At 34.2% G+C, this 15,940-nt stretch overlaps 1 protein-coding gene across 1 annotated transcript in view; it reads left to right on the top strand.

The window, feature by feature from the left end:
- Nucleotides 1-15,940, top strand: part of LOC150080484 (uncharacterized) — a 155,961-nt gene that overhangs the window by 25,955 nt on the left and 114,066 nt on the right. Inside the window, exon 3 of the mRNA XM_090381941.1 lies at nt 6,424-6,529. Coding sequence (XP_090238067.1) covers nt 6,424-6,529 — 106 coding nt within the window. The remainder of the gene's footprint in view (nt 1-6,423; nt 6,530-15,940) is intronic.

Raw genomic sequence — 15,940 nt, 5'->3', positions numbered from 1 at the left:
TTCATTATATCACATCTAAGAAAAAATCACTCCCAGTTTACAAAATATTCCTCAGAAATGTATAGTTAATAAATTGCATATCACTATATGGAGATTATCTTTTTTAAAGCCTATTCTAAGAAATAAATACTGTATAAAATTTTAATGTCATGTTCAGAAATCTGGTATAATAGATATCACTCATTTTCACATTAATATTTCAGTTTTTATTCTCAATGTTTAACTTTATTTTTCGTGCATTAATACAAAAATTCATCTTAATGCAGTCAAAAATGTGTGTGTTCACGCAGCATTAAGTTGAGCTAGATTACTAATTCTAATGCTTGATTTTTGCTAAATGAGAGAAATCTGCTTAGAGGAAGAGTTCTAGGGTGAAATACTTAATCAAAGGGAATCACATGGAATTGTAATAAAAGAGGATTCTTGAAATCTTCTTTTATTTACATTTCCATATGATTTCATATCTTTTCCAAGATGGTCTGTCAAGTTACAGAACCAGTTGTATTGAGTAAAAGAAAGGCTGTTGCATGGTCAACTCTAGAAATTAAAAAAAAAAAAAAGGAAAAAGTCATTTTTTTCCTTTTTGTGCACAGCAGTCATATAAATGACTGCTGTGGACGTTGGAGCAATGTGACACTGGGAACAAGTTACTGTTATGAAGAAAGGGATGGTTAAGTGGTTATTGATGAACAATGGACTAATGTAATGAGTGGAATCTGTCAGGGTTTGGTGTTGGCCCCCTTACTGTTTTCAATATTTATTAATGATGTAGTAGGCATATCATGTTTCATATCTAGGTTTTCTAATGAAACAAGTTGGGCAAGACTTGGATAAATTAGGCAAATGGGCTGAAAAATGGAAATTTAACATTGATAAATGCAAGGCACTGCACTGCATTTTAACTCTAACAATTTCAGAATAACATACTAATTGGGGATATCAAACTCAGTGTAGTGGAGAATGAAAAAGACCTAGTGATAATTGTTCAGTCTGACATGAAGCCCTCTGAGCAATGCAGACAGGGTGCTATGACAGCTCATAGGTTTATTTTAATAATAAAAGAATTTTACCAGTAGGGACAAAGAGATAACAAGATTGACAACAAAAGTGTACTCTTACCATGAAAGACTGATTCTGTAAATTAAAGTGCCTGGAAACTAGGATATGATAAGAGACATGATTGAAGCGTTTAGCTTTAAATAGGTTGAGTAAACTAAACGCTGATTGCAATTGCATCTTTACTCTTTTGGAATGACACACAGGAGAGAACATAAATTGAAATTTGAAAATAGTTGTAGGACAGATGGGCAGAAACTTGCAAAAGTGAATAATTTGAATAAACTTAAAGGTGTATTGGACAAATTATTAGAAGGAATGGGCAAATAAAGTAGGTTTATTTATATATCAGTATTTATCAGTAATAAAAAAAAGAAAGTTAATAATTATAACAACTGTAACTAATATTTAAGGGTCAATGCAGTTGCAGAGAAATCATGCATTACAACTATAATGTGTATAAAATATTGAAGATAATAATAGAAAAGGTAAATCAATCAAATAATACCATTCAGGAATTTAAGAAAATGCAAAGGATTTAAAAAAAAAATGTTATCATTATCGCTTTTTACCCACAATCCAGATGACTTCAACTGGGGCCAACCACCCAGACTGAAGGCAAAAAACGACAAGAAGTTCTCTGTTTCTGTAATGATCAATATATGCTAAGTAATTTAAATCTAAACCAAATATAGTAATTAAAAATGGTTAAGAAATTTAAGAATCAAAAGTAAGAAAATATAAGTAAATTATAAATAAATTATAAATGTAAGCATATATTAATCATCATTGACCCAACAGAGAACGTAATTTAATGATTAAAATAAGATTAAATATATAATACATACTACATATCTACCGTATCCAGGACATAATGTAGTAACAATAATAGTCGTCAAGATCAAAATAATGTGGTGTGGTGGATATGGTAATAATAAATGAGAATAAATACTTAATTAATTAACCAATCAAATTTAAGTTAATGCAAAGAGAAACATGCAGATAGTAAGAAGAAAAACTAAAGGAGTAGGAATAATAGAACCTGAACTCCGTAAAGGCGAAAAATAGTGGTATAGATAAGAAATAGTTTCTCCTACGGCCTCGGATTGCCCTAATAATTTCGGAGAAATAAAAATAAAGAGTGTAGGACAGCTTAAAGACAATACAAGATATAAGTTGTGGCTCGGGTATGCCCGGGATCCCAAACTGTTCCTGCATGTTTCTCTTTGCGTTAACTTAAATTTGATTGGTTAATTAATTAATTATTTATTTTCATTTATTATTACCATATCCATCACATTGGGGCACCACATTATTTTGAACTTTACGACTATTATTGTTACTACATTATGTCCTGGATACGGTAGATATGTAGTATGTATTATATATTTAATCTTATTTTAATCATTAAATTACATTCTCTGTTGGGTCAATGATGATTAATATATGCTTACATTTATAATTTACTTATATTTTCTTACTTTTGATTCTGAAATTTCTTAACAATTTTTAATTACTATATTTGGTTTAGATTTAAATTACTTAGCATATATTGATCATTACAGAAACAGAGAACTTCTTGTCATTTTTTGCCTTCAGTCTGGGTGGTTGGCCCCAGTTGAAGTCATCTGGATTGTGGGTAAAAATCGATAACATTTTTTTTTTTTTAATCCTTTGCGTTTTCTTAAATTCCTGAATGGTATTATTTGATTGATTTACCTTTTCTATTATTATCTTCAATATTTTATATATATATATACAGGGTGATTCACTACCAGTGTGACAAACTTGCAGGAGGTGTAGGGGCAAAGACGAATCGGAATCACATAGCATTGCAGGGTCCGAAATGCCTTCGTCATGCGGTAGAGAACGTTGAACGGGAGGTTGCGTGAACAGCGATCCCGCTGGAAGTCAGCATTTGCGAACCGTTTCTGTTGAAGAAACCAAGTAGCAAAAGTCCTCCTGAGTGGATAATCCGCAGGCTCCAATGATTGGACACGTTGCAGATGGTATGAACTCATTTGGTTTGTTGACAGTATCCTCCATACAGTGGATTGGCAAATACCCAGTCGTTGGCCTATCGCTCGAGTACTCGGATTGCCTTCTGCAAGACATAGGACATTCTCCTCATTGTCTGGCGTCCTTGTCGTTCGCTCTCGATTCACGGTACCTCTCATGAAACAGCCAGTCTCACGTAACCTTCTGTGCACATGTGCGAAAATCGTATGATGAGGAGCACGCCTCTGCGGGAAATGTTCCTGGTACAAGCGCAGAGTGGCGTGCCCGTTACACGCCGGAGCTCCATATGTGAGGTGCATGTTGGCCAGTTCAACGTTTGAATACTCATCCATCCTACTGCCTCAGGAACCGGTTCGCAAATGCTGACTTCCAGCGGGATCGCTGTTCACGCGACCTCCCGTTCAACGTCCTCTACCACATGATGAAGGCATTTCGGACCCAGCAATGCTATGTGATTCTGATTCGTCTTTGTGCCTCCTCCTACACCTGCTGCAAGTTTGTCGCACTGGTAGTGAATCACCCTGTACATATACATACATATATATATATATATATATATATATGTTTTTTTTTTTTTTTTGCATAATTCTGCTGTATAAGCTTGCTTCCTGGCATAATTTTGTATATATTAAAAAGGTAGAATGACATCGAAACCTTCTATATCCTCACTCTTCATGACTTTATTGCATTATTATCCTCCACTAGCTATCATACTACCACCATCACCTATTTATGTGAATCAGCCAGTATTAGCAATTAAGATGTGATGTTCAGTGCAAATTTATATATATTGATTAATATACAGTTGAACTTGGTTATAAAGAGCATCAAGGGACTGACAAAATTTCCTCGTTATAACTCACTATATCCGTGATGAGTTAAACTACATCCTATTTTATTATTATTTTTTTTTAATTCTCAATAACTTGATAAAAAGATAGATTCAAAAAAACAAAAGAAATATTAGAGAGAGAGAAAAATACAGTATTAATGTATACAGTACCTACATATTATTTGTATTAGGTTTTTAAATCGATCCAGCCAACCATTGTTACATACAGAATCGTCACGTCCAAATGGAGCCTACAAGATCGGACTGTCTATTGAAAATCCAGCACTTCTTTGTTTAAAGTGTGTTTAGGGTCTCACGGCACGAGGGGTTTCCGCCATCTCCATGTAATTTTCATTGTGAGTGTGAGAGAGTATTGTCAAGGCCAGGGGTTTTTAAAATGTGTGGGCTACGTGTAGTACTCTGGCAGTCCCTGCCACCTAGTTTCCTGAGATTTCAGTGGCTAGGGCCTAAAAAAAAAGGTGGGGGGGGATGTTAAATGCTGGAAATAGAAAAGCCCAAAAGAGGTTTATGCAGGTGCGATTTAGATTTGAATGTTACTAGATTTTGATAGCTTGTGTGGGCATACACTGATGTGTTAGGCAGAGTGGGGGGGAAGCTGAAGGCTGGGGGGGAGAAAGACAGAAGCATGGGGACAATAGAGAAGATGACCCCAGATGGTCATTGAGGCAGGCCCATGCTCACCAGGTGAAAAGATGGGCGACAGGGAGGAAAGGAGACAGAAAACCATCTGCCTCCACCAGGGAAGAAAGGGATGATAGGGATACGCAAGGGAGTGTGTTTGGAGGGACAATATGGCCGACAGCAGGGCTGTGCTAGGTCTTTGCTGTTGTGATCCTCCTAGGTTCAGGTGTAGTGAACCATTGAAACAATGCTTCTTCGGCTTTTGTAACCTCACATTTTCTATTTTTTTTTTTTTTTTTTTTTCAGTTATGTTCTCTTCCAGTGCCGATATGTAAAAATGTGGTAAAACTCCAGACCTTGGGTACTAGTCCATATTTCGACAAACGGACAGGAACAAAACAGTAATTGGTAGGTGCCACTCACTGCTTTCCCCGCCTACTGTCCTAGATTGTTTATCCCCTCACTTGCCGTTGTTTTTAAATCGCGAACTCATTTTCAGATTTTAAAACAATTGGATGGGGGGGATAAACACCCTACATAAGCTAAGCACCACCCTCCTCAATAACACAAAACAATCAGAAAGAAAATGTCTTCAGAATAATCACCCAATCATAGAACTCAACTGTACAATCACTCCATTCTACGACCACGCCCACTGCACGGAGACAAGTGGTATCCAAATAATGGAGTTACCAGACATGTTTGTTCTTCCAGTGTCATTACTGTTGAAGAGGACAAAGAAACTTTTTACATACTTCTAAAATTTTTGTACCACGTTATATAACTCACAAATAATTTAGACTTTTTTTCGAATCAAGAGACACTTTCTTTTGTTAGTAGACATGTTTCCGAAGGAAGCGTTTGTTTCTAACTGATTTTATTTTAAATGACAGTAAAGTGATCTGCATACAAAGTTCTTAGAAGTCCAGTTGACAAAATTCTTAGTCGTCATAAAAGCTAAGTCTGAATGAAACTATGAAACTAAAATTACTCTAACACAGAGTGAAAATGAATACAAAAATAGATTTTGACAAGTTTAATAATGGGAAATATACATATATTAGATTAGATACATACAAACAAATTAAATATAAACAATATTTAATCAAAAGCTAAGTCGCCCTTTTCATTTTTGTCTATTCTAAGAATTGGATTTTTTCGACTATACCCGAGAAATTAAAAATGTTTGCATAGTTCCAAAATTTGTTCGGTATATCCATGTAGTACGCTCATTAACAGTGAGTGATTATATAGGAATACACGTAAATTAAAATCATTATGGCTTTTTGCTTGTTACAGCCATGATCTCATTATTTCTGTGCTTGTTATAACCAAGTTCGACTGTATTCATAGAAAGGAGAGACATGTAAAACAAAATTGATATAGTCACAGAAAGGGAGAGCACATGTGAACTTTCAAGAAAAATCATGAATGCTAAGTATTTAACTTGAACCATTATCCTGCTTGATATCCATAGTACTGCTAATCCTACAATTAAATTGGGCTCTGACAAGTGAATGAGTGATAATCATGCACTATTTGTTTACAGCTGCTATCTCCTTCTCTGTGAATAGACTATAATATTCTATGCATTCTGTTATTTATGATTTATTTAAAAAAAAAAAAATTACTAGGCTTGATTAGCCATTAGAGTAACACCACCAAAGCCTATTTATATGATTTTATGATTCCCAACTTACATATAGGATTGAGAAACTGAACCCTTACACAAGTTAGGACTGTCTGTATATTTGTGAGCATCTTTAACTAGTGCCAATGTATTTTTCATTTGCAAATTTTGGGTAATAGTAATATATCAAGCATTTTGACAGTATTTACCTAATTCATACATTATTCTGTTATACTAACTACAGCTCATGATGATAGTATTTGGTCTTGTGCATGGAAAAAGAGTGAAAAAGATGGTACAGATCATATTATTACTGGCTCAGTAGATGATTTTGTCAAGTGTTGGAAGTGGTAAGTAGTGGCCAACAAAAAAGTTATAAGAAATATGCACCAGATAATTGTCAAATATTCCATTCTGAATCATTCATATTCTTAATGTATGCATGAAAATTATAAATATAATTAATAGTTTTATAAATGAAATTGTACTAATTTGAAATAGTTTTAAATTGTGCACATTTCACACAAGGTTTCATTATTAATCATTTTAATTCAACAGGAATTCACACCTTCATAATAAATGAAGGATATAGAAGAATGTTAATACAAAACTGAATATTTTGTAGAATCACCATTATTCTTGGAATAAATTCTTAAGTATTTTGGTCTAAATGATTTTTTTTAATGGATTTTGTCAAGATATCTCTCTTCTGAAAGATCATCAGTAATCTGCTACAGTCAAAGATCTTTATAGCAGCTGTCTTTTTAATGTCCTATGTGGTTGTCCTGGACAATTTCTCAGTAACCCAATGCTATTTTATATTCAGCATAATGACTTTGAAAAAAGGATTTCTTTGTAACCATAAATTTCCACCTCTTAATCTGAATTTTTACTTTTTTATTACAATATTTGCATTTAAAAATGACAGAACGTTTCAAATACATTGAAGTAATTGCAGCCTGACCGTGATAAATCATTTGTAAAGATTTCCCACACTTTTCTTGCAGTGCAGTAATGAAATGAACATTGGCTAGAAGTTCATTACATAGTTCGAATGTATGTTTATTGGTATGACTCCAATAAAGCAGATAGCTTCCAATTGCAGATAAAATTTGGATTTTGCAAGCTGTAGATAATGGTGTGCATTCAAAGACTGACATTACTAAACACTTTGGCATTCTTAAGAGTACTCTGTTCACTATTCTGAAAGATCAGAAAAAGATTGAAAGTTTAGAGAAATCTGCTGCGCTGTGTAGGATTCAAGTACGAAAGGTGAAGTATCCGAATCTTGAAAAGGTACTTTTGGAATGGATAATGATGATGCATGCAGAAAATGTTTCTGTAGATGGTAATCTTTTAAAAGCTAAGGCTGAATCATTTGTGCATCAAATGGATATTGAAGAATTTAAAAGTTCAGATGGATGGTTCCAGAAATTTAAAACATGGCCTGTCTTTTAAAAAAAGTGTGGTGAAAATGCAGTCACGGACACTGCTACAAATGAATGGAAGGAAAATCATTTAAGAAAAAATACTGAAGAATGCTATTAAACAAATCATGCTGTGTCTTGAAAGCAAAAATCAATGCAAAATCTACATTCTGGAGGCAATATATTTGTGTTTCAGCATGGGATGAAGTCAATGAAAAGGTGATCGTTAACTACTTCAAACGTGCTGGATTTATCACCTTGAATGATGTAATGTGCAAAGCTTCACATTCTTCTTCCTCTGTTAATTGCAAAGAACAGTCTGATAATAGGGAAGAACTATTTGTGTGTGCGTGTGTATCATCATCACCTAAACTTACAGGAAAACTTAAGCTTCAAACATTACGCAGAGGTGGATGCGGACATCGAATGTTTCAGGTTATGCACGAATGAAGAGGAATTCATAGCAGATGTAATGGAATATGAAATTTATAGTGATGAAGATATGGAACCTACTGTGGTTGAACAAGAAGTTTCAGTGAAAGATGCTGAACAAAGATTAGAACTTGTACGTCTTTTTTTTAAAGTGCAGCCTAATTGCGAAAGTGAAATAACTGTTATCATGCACCTTCATAATTCTCTTTTAAAATAGCATGTTTTGACAGATTATTTTAAAGTATGAAACAATTCTTATTAGGCCTTGATAGGCGTATTAGCCTATGTAGTGAAATTTACAATTTAATTGTAATCTTGCTGTGCTCTACAATGAATTTTCTTGTTTAATAGTGTAGTACATATTATAAATAAGGTTATTATATTGTATTATATATTTATTATTTATGTTAAATTTTTGAAGCTTTTACTTGTTTTATTGCTGATTTTATGAATGATTGACATAACGTCCTTCTGGTATAATGACTGCTTTTCTCATTCCCCTATGGGGTTGTTATATAGAGCTTCGACTGTATTATGCTTATGGTCTGTTTCTCCTTAGTTGAATCACTTTCCTGTTCCTTGCCAAAAGAACCAGATTTTTCAGGAAGAAATCTGTACAGGAGTGGAAGAAATGAACTTTCAAGCTCCTTTTATATCCTAATTTTTTAAATTTAGAACATATGCTCAATAAATTTGAAATGTATTGAGCATATTTTTAACAACACTTTCATAATTGCATTTTTTACATTCTTTAACAAGTAGCAAACCACATTTTTGAAGTAAATTCGTGCTTTTTGTTCAACTGTGGTTTGTTCCTTCAGATTTCTTGTCTGAAGATAAACTATGTTATCTGTTGGACAACAAAAATGCCTTTCTTTAAGTTTTGCAGTTGATTTCCAGAAGAGCTGGAAATGAATTGAAAAGTTATTTAAAGATATTTCCATTCATGCCCAAAGCTCCTGGACGTGCTCTATTAACGGTAATTTTGTGTTATTAGATTCTCATCTATATCTAGACAAGACTGCAGTTATAACAGACACAGCATGGGTTTGTTAAGGAGGAAGTCTTGTCTAACAAATTTGATCAGTTACTATGATGTGGTCACAAAGGAACTGGATGCAAAAAATAATTTTGATATCATATACTCGGATTTCGTGGAAAGCATTTGATACTGTTGCATATAAAAGACTGCTATACAAATTGGAGCAGTATGTGGCCTTAAGGGAAAGTTGCTGCTGTGGATGAAGGGATGGTTGAGTGGGAGAAGACAGAGTGGTAATCAATGGACACTACTCTTTATGGATTAATGTTATTAGTGGAGTCCCCTGGGGTTCAGTGTTGGGCCCATTGTTGTTTTCTGTATTTATCAGTGATATTGATGAAGGTATATTGGGCTTAATGTCCAAGTTTGCAGATGATACAAAGGTTGGCAGGATTGTTAATAACAGTAATGACAGTATGCTACTTCCACAGGATCTAGAAAAGTTGAGCAGATGGGCTGAGAGGTGACAACTGAAGTTTAATATTGACATAACATTACTTTCACTTAACTTGCCAACTGAAGACGTTTTAACGAAAGTCCACCGTTACGACTATTGGCTTATTCACTATTTAGAATTTCGACTTTAATCAACTTCATGACAACCAAGGACGGAGTTAGTGCACTTCTACTTCCTTGCACATATTTTAATCCCGTTTCCATTGTAATTACCACTTACTCATCCCCTTAATTTTTAAAAAACCAATCACCCTAAAATTAGCCAATCTCTTATTATTCAAACTATAACAATTGCAGATTGACCAAGGTGAGTACTGGAAAATTAAGCCTTTGCTATTTTTCGAATTTAGTCCAATAAAACATTACTTTAAGACATACTATAACTTCTAAATGTCATAACATTACGCTTAATATAAGTCCTTACTGCTACCCATATGCAAAGTACTGCATATGGGTAGCAGTAACTCCAGAGTAACATACAAACTGTGTGGTACTACACTCAGGGTAGTGGAGAATGAAAAAGACTTGGGTGTAATTGTGCAGTCAGATATGAAGTTTTCTGAGCAGTGCAAATAGGCTGCAAGAGTAGCTCATGGGGTTTTATCAATGATATACAGGAACTTTGCTAACAGGGGAAAAGGAGTTGATTATCCCCTTGCATAAGACAATGATCAGGCCTTGTTGGGATGGATGTAGAGCTACTTTAACGAGTACAAAGAAGGGCAACGAGATTGGTTAGTGGAATAAAGGGTTGCTCTTACCAAGAAAGGCTTAAGTTCTACAAATTGCAGTGTATGTAGACTAGGCACCTTTCAGGTGATTGATTTGAGGTGCTTAAGGTCTTGAATGGTTTGAACAAGCTTAATGCTGATGGATTCTTCCTCTTGCTGATTATGTACTGAGGAGGCATATACTCAAATTTAGGAAAAACAGTTGTAAAATATATGTGTGGAAATTTGCCTTTAGCCAGCGGGTGGTTGATTGCTGGAAAAAAATATCCATCTGTCATTATGGAAATTGGCAGCTTAAATAAATTCAAGGCAGAACTAAAAAAAAAAAAAAAAAAAAACTTTTGGAGTGAATAGATGGGTAAAATGGTGTGGTGTTTTTTTTTTTTTTTTTTTTTTTTTTTTTTTTTTGCTATATAAGCTTGCTTTCTTGCATCAAATGCTAATGCTCTCATTTGTGTTTGTCATCAGATATTTGTGTTTAGTACTTTTTTACTTTTTTGCATCATATGCTAATGCTCTCATTAGATCCATCAGACATTTGTGCTTAGTACTTTTTTGAACCTGGTACAAGGCTGTCTGCTGAGCCAGTGCTTCCTTGTTCATTTCTAATTTTGTGCTCTGCAATCCTGTTCACATATGAAGCAGGGCATTTTAGGGTAACCTAATGGCTGAACCAACAGTATATGTATAATCTGCAAACCTCCTCAAAGTAGCTAATTATGTTCTTCATAATTTGGCTTTTTTAAGAAGACATTTTAGTAAGCATTGATGTTTCCTTTTAGTGAACCAAACTTATAACTATTTATATTAAGAGCTTCCATAAGCTCAATTTCTCCTATGTTATATTTAACACTTCAACAATAAATGAAGGAATTATCTTTATTCCCTCTATAGGACTTCTTATCCAACTCTTCTAGAATGCTGATAAATTTCAAATGATAATTTAAAATAATTTTAAAACTCAACATGTGTTCCTGACCATCAGCCCACCAGTAATTCAATTCCCCAGAATCGCAGTCATAGACCCGAACCTAACCCCAGAAATATCAAACCCTATGTAACCTCTAGTGATGGAAGAAATTTTGCCAGAAAAAACGCAGGTTAAAAATATGCTAGACTATGATTAAAATAGTGGATTTTATATTTTATTTTTCATCGTATTTTAATCATATTCTAACTTATATTTTTACCCGCATTTTTACTGACTTAATAATTTAAAATAATTCCATCACTAGAGGTTACACTGGGTTTGATATTTTTGATGTCGGGTTGGGGTCTACGACTGCGATCCTGGGGTATTGAATTACTTGTGGGCTAATGGTGAGGAACACATTTTGAGTTTTAAAATTATTTTAAATTATCATTTGTAATTTATCGGCATTCTAGGAGAGTTGGCTAAGAAGTCCTATAGACGGAATAAACGTAATTCCTTTGTTTATTTTTGAAATAACTATTTATACAAATAGTGTAATTCTACATTCTATATGTAGTTGTAAAGGTAGACCAGAATACATGCACAAAAAAACAAAACATACCGTATTTGATGGCATATAAGACCCACTTTTCCAAAAAAAAAATGCCTTGAAATATCACCCTGCGTCCTATATGTAGAAGTCAACCCTCCCTCATCAGCGTTGGGCGAGCGGGCAGATTGTATTTTGCCGTTCAGTCAGAATATTTTTGTTTCTGAAGGATAACAGGACACCCTAGGGTACTTTTGGGCTTGCAGAGTTGTTTGGAATTAGTTCCAAGAAGTTTCGAAAGCCGGGGAATACAGTAAAAGCCTTAGAAGGTGATGGAAGCTTCAAGATTCTTCTCCAGGTTTCTCAATAGTTTGCCGATCTTTAAAAGATGGTACGCCCAGTGGACCAGTTAGTTCTGTGTGAGCTTTTGTGATGTTGAGTGTGTTTCTGTGTACGGTAGTGTACTTTAATTGTGTGTGAAGTGACTATAATCATGACAATGAATTGTAATCATTGTGGGTGACTGAAATGAAATAAAGAACGGTGTTAATTGTATACCAGTTGTTTTTAATCAGAACCCTGTTTCGTAACAATATTGTTTAATCTTGGCATTTGACATTGTTTTAAAGTATTTTACCCTCAGAAATGGCTGCCAGAGAAAAGAGGTTGTTTATATCCGATAGTTACATTATCGGATATAAACTAAACGTAATAGATCACGCTAGAAAACATGGTAACAGAGCTGTGGAAAGGTTTTTTGGGCCACCACATATGGAAAAAATTTTGTATGTCCGGTGGAAGCAAGTAAAAGAACTTCAAGCTGCTAAAAAAAGTAAACATAACCTTCATTATCCTGCCCCACATGGGCCAGAACATGAAGAAGATGTAAAAAAGTGGGTAGTAGGTGAAAGGAATTTAGGAAGAAGTGTTTCTACCAAAATGATTATGCATAAGACCAGGATATTAGCAGAAGGATGAAGAATTCCAAATTTTTCTGGAACGGAAGGTTGGTGTTACTGATTCATGCAAAGGCATACAAAAACATCAATTGCACAAAAATTACCAGCAGATTATGTAGAAAAAATACTCTAATTCCATAAATTTGTAATAAAGGCATTAAAACTAGCTTCTTTTGAACTTGGCCAAATAGGAAATATGAATGAGGTCCCACTAATTTTTGATGCAACAAAATCCAACAAAACTTTGAATATCAATGGGTCTAAAACAGTGTCAATAAAAATCACAGGGCATGAGAAAACATTACACAGTAGTTTTGGCCTGCTGTGCTGATGGCACAAAACTACCACCATTTTTATTATTTAAAAGAAAAAGTTCCAGAAGGTGTATTTGTTCAGGTTCATTCAATAGCAGTTCATTCAAACTGCTATTGACATAATAAAAAATAGTTGCGTATTGCATAATTTTGTGAGAAGGGATGGATATGTTTTTGAAGATACATTAATTTGTGAGATGGAAGAGGGAATGGAAATGACAGCAGCTGGAGGGTAGTCTTCAGACGTGTCAATAAGAGATTTTTTTCCTACATATTTCAACGTTGTTGGTGCCCTTTCATGGCAAAATACTAGAATATAATTGTAATAAAATAAATCCTGTTTTTTAAAATAAATATTAGTATTCAGTAGAAAATTAAAATTCTGAAAAATAAGAAACGGTGTACAACAAATTTGAATTAAATGTTGTGGCAATCAAAAGATTTTTTAAAATTATTTAATACAGGTAGTTCTCAACTTTACGAGTTAATTCGTTCCTAGTGCGTGCTTGTAAAGCGGGAATTTATTTCCCACAGACATAATGTTAAAAATAGGGGTTACCTTCTCAACAATGAAATTAGTTAGCTAATTAGTTTGTTTAAACAATGATTGATTTATCGAAAGAAATGAAAACATAGCCTATAAAATCAAGCAAATTATAATAATAGAGAAATTATTTACAACTTACAAATGTCAAAGAATGTTTATTCTTCATCATCATCATCGACTAAATGAACACTCGTTGATCACTCTTTGGCTTGGCACTCATTGGTTTTTGTTGCACAAGGAGGAGTCTTCTTCAGAAATGCTTCAAGAGGCGTTTGTTTCCAAGATAATCTTCTCTTTTAATTATAAATTTCACGATTGCATGCATAAGCATGTTTTAACGGCACACACAAATTGCAACTACTGTAACACGATATGCATGGAGTAACAAGTTTACGAAGCTTAAAATAAAAGGAATGAAGAGAAGATTCTGAAAATTTATTTGTTTTTTATATGATTGAAGATTTCAGTAAAGGGGAAAACACAATTTCACCATAATAAAGTAAAAAACCACACAATTCCATCTATTGGTATTTTTGCAACTGCAAGAAGATAGTTTACCACCCGTTTATAACTGCTTGCAGTAACAGAAAAGCCCAATAAACCAGAAGGTGCAAATTGTTTTTATTGTTTTATGGTAGTGACCTCCAGAAATGTGGTTTAGAAAAATATCACAAAGGCGTTAAAAATTGGTTCTTATAACGAAACATATGATAACAATGAAAATATAGTGCCTTTTAATGATTTGAATTGGTAACTAATACAATTTACAAACCACGCTCACGACCTTTTATATGGCCTTAAGGTCATGCTTGTGACCTTAAAAATGACATTTTAGAGAGATAAATTCCTTAGTTATACAGCGAAAATTTCAGCTTCCGAGATCTTGAAAGGAATCACCAAAAACAATGTTATTGGGTTCACATTACGATATTTTAACGATACAATGGTGTCTTTGGAACTGATTAATATCGTGAAGTGGAGTACACTGTATTGTGTAGCTATGCACGTGGTTTGGAATGCAGTATTTATGAATGTTTAACATTCATTTTTTTGCAATTAATGTTCATATTTTCGATTTTGTTGATACTTAATACTTGGGGGGAAAAAAACTCAAATCCAGGAACTCGTGAAGCAAGAATTGCCTGTACTTTACCTCACATATAATAAATTTCATTGAAATCCTTTGTTAGTCCTCTGGGATAATCCTTTAATGCTGTGTTGTACAAAGCAGGCCTCCTTTCCACCTCACAAATACATTTCTCGGTGTCAAACATAGTCTTCTCCAAATAATACAAACAAACAAATGAATGAAGGATGAATGCCAACCACTCCATGCATGTGGAGAATTTCTGCTCAGGCAGTATAAGCGTCAAGTCTTTGGAACTTTCAACTCCTCCAACGGTGTCAGCAGACATTGAACTCCAGTTAACGTCATCCAATGCAGCATTGGAAGTGCCTGTCTAGTTTGCATGCCTTTTCCCTCCGCTTCCTGTAAAAAGATGTAGCTTTTTGCCGCTCCTGGAACAGAGAAGTTTATTCTGATTTATTTCTGTTTATTAGCTTCAATTGACATATTAACTTATTTTCTAGAGTAGCTTTATATTCCTATTTACAATACTTGTTTAAAGTAATTTAGATAGAGATTTTGTAGGTATTACTTAGTATCGGTAAGGGTATCAAATCCACGTGTTGACCGTTCGTAAATTGCTGCCTTTGTAATGCGATACAAAATATCTCGAACTAGATAGCATAAGCTTAATATAGTATAGTACATAATATTGTCAATTAATCAGTAAAATCTATTAATCTTGTTGAACTTCATTGTCAATTAAATTGTACTTTTAACTGTACATATAATGACTTAGGTTACGTAACATTAATTAGAAAAATAAATAATTAATACTTAACTTGATACGGAAGTTATATAAAGGGATTTCGTAGATAACACTCGATACTGAAACATAAATATAGCGTTATAACTGTGTTGGGATACAAGTTTAGGGTTTTAATTTTGTACTGAAAATTGAAATTTTATTGAAATTAAATCGAAATCGTGATCAAACCAGAGCAGCCAAGCAAAAGGCTCAAGCTAATGGGAGTGCTGGGGCTCAGAGGAGAAGTGAGGGGGGCAGTTGCCCTCTGAATCACAGCCTTTTAAAATGCACTACTTGCTTGATGTTTGTGGAGCAGTTGGGTACGGGATATGATACTGCCATGGGGATGTCTTTATTTGTGCGCGATGCAAGGAGTGTAAGGAAATCAGGCAACAACTTAGCGTTGTTATGGGCCTATATGAGAGCTTGAAGTACAGGGTGGATGCCCTCGAAGGATTAAAAGTGAGGGGCCAATCAAGCTCTCAGCTGCCCACACCAATGCCAGAGCTTGCACTT

The sequence above is a fragment of the Mastigoproctus giganteus genome, chromosome 9 (assembly GCF_048544385.1).
Source record: "Mastigoproctus giganteus isolate SK-2022 chromosome 9, ASM4854438v1, whole genome shotgun sequence".
NCBI lineage: Eukaryota > Metazoa > Arthropoda > Arachnida > Uropygi > Thelyphonidae > Mastigoproctus > Mastigoproctus giganteus.
This window is presented reverse-complemented; position numbering and strand designations above follow the sequence as displayed.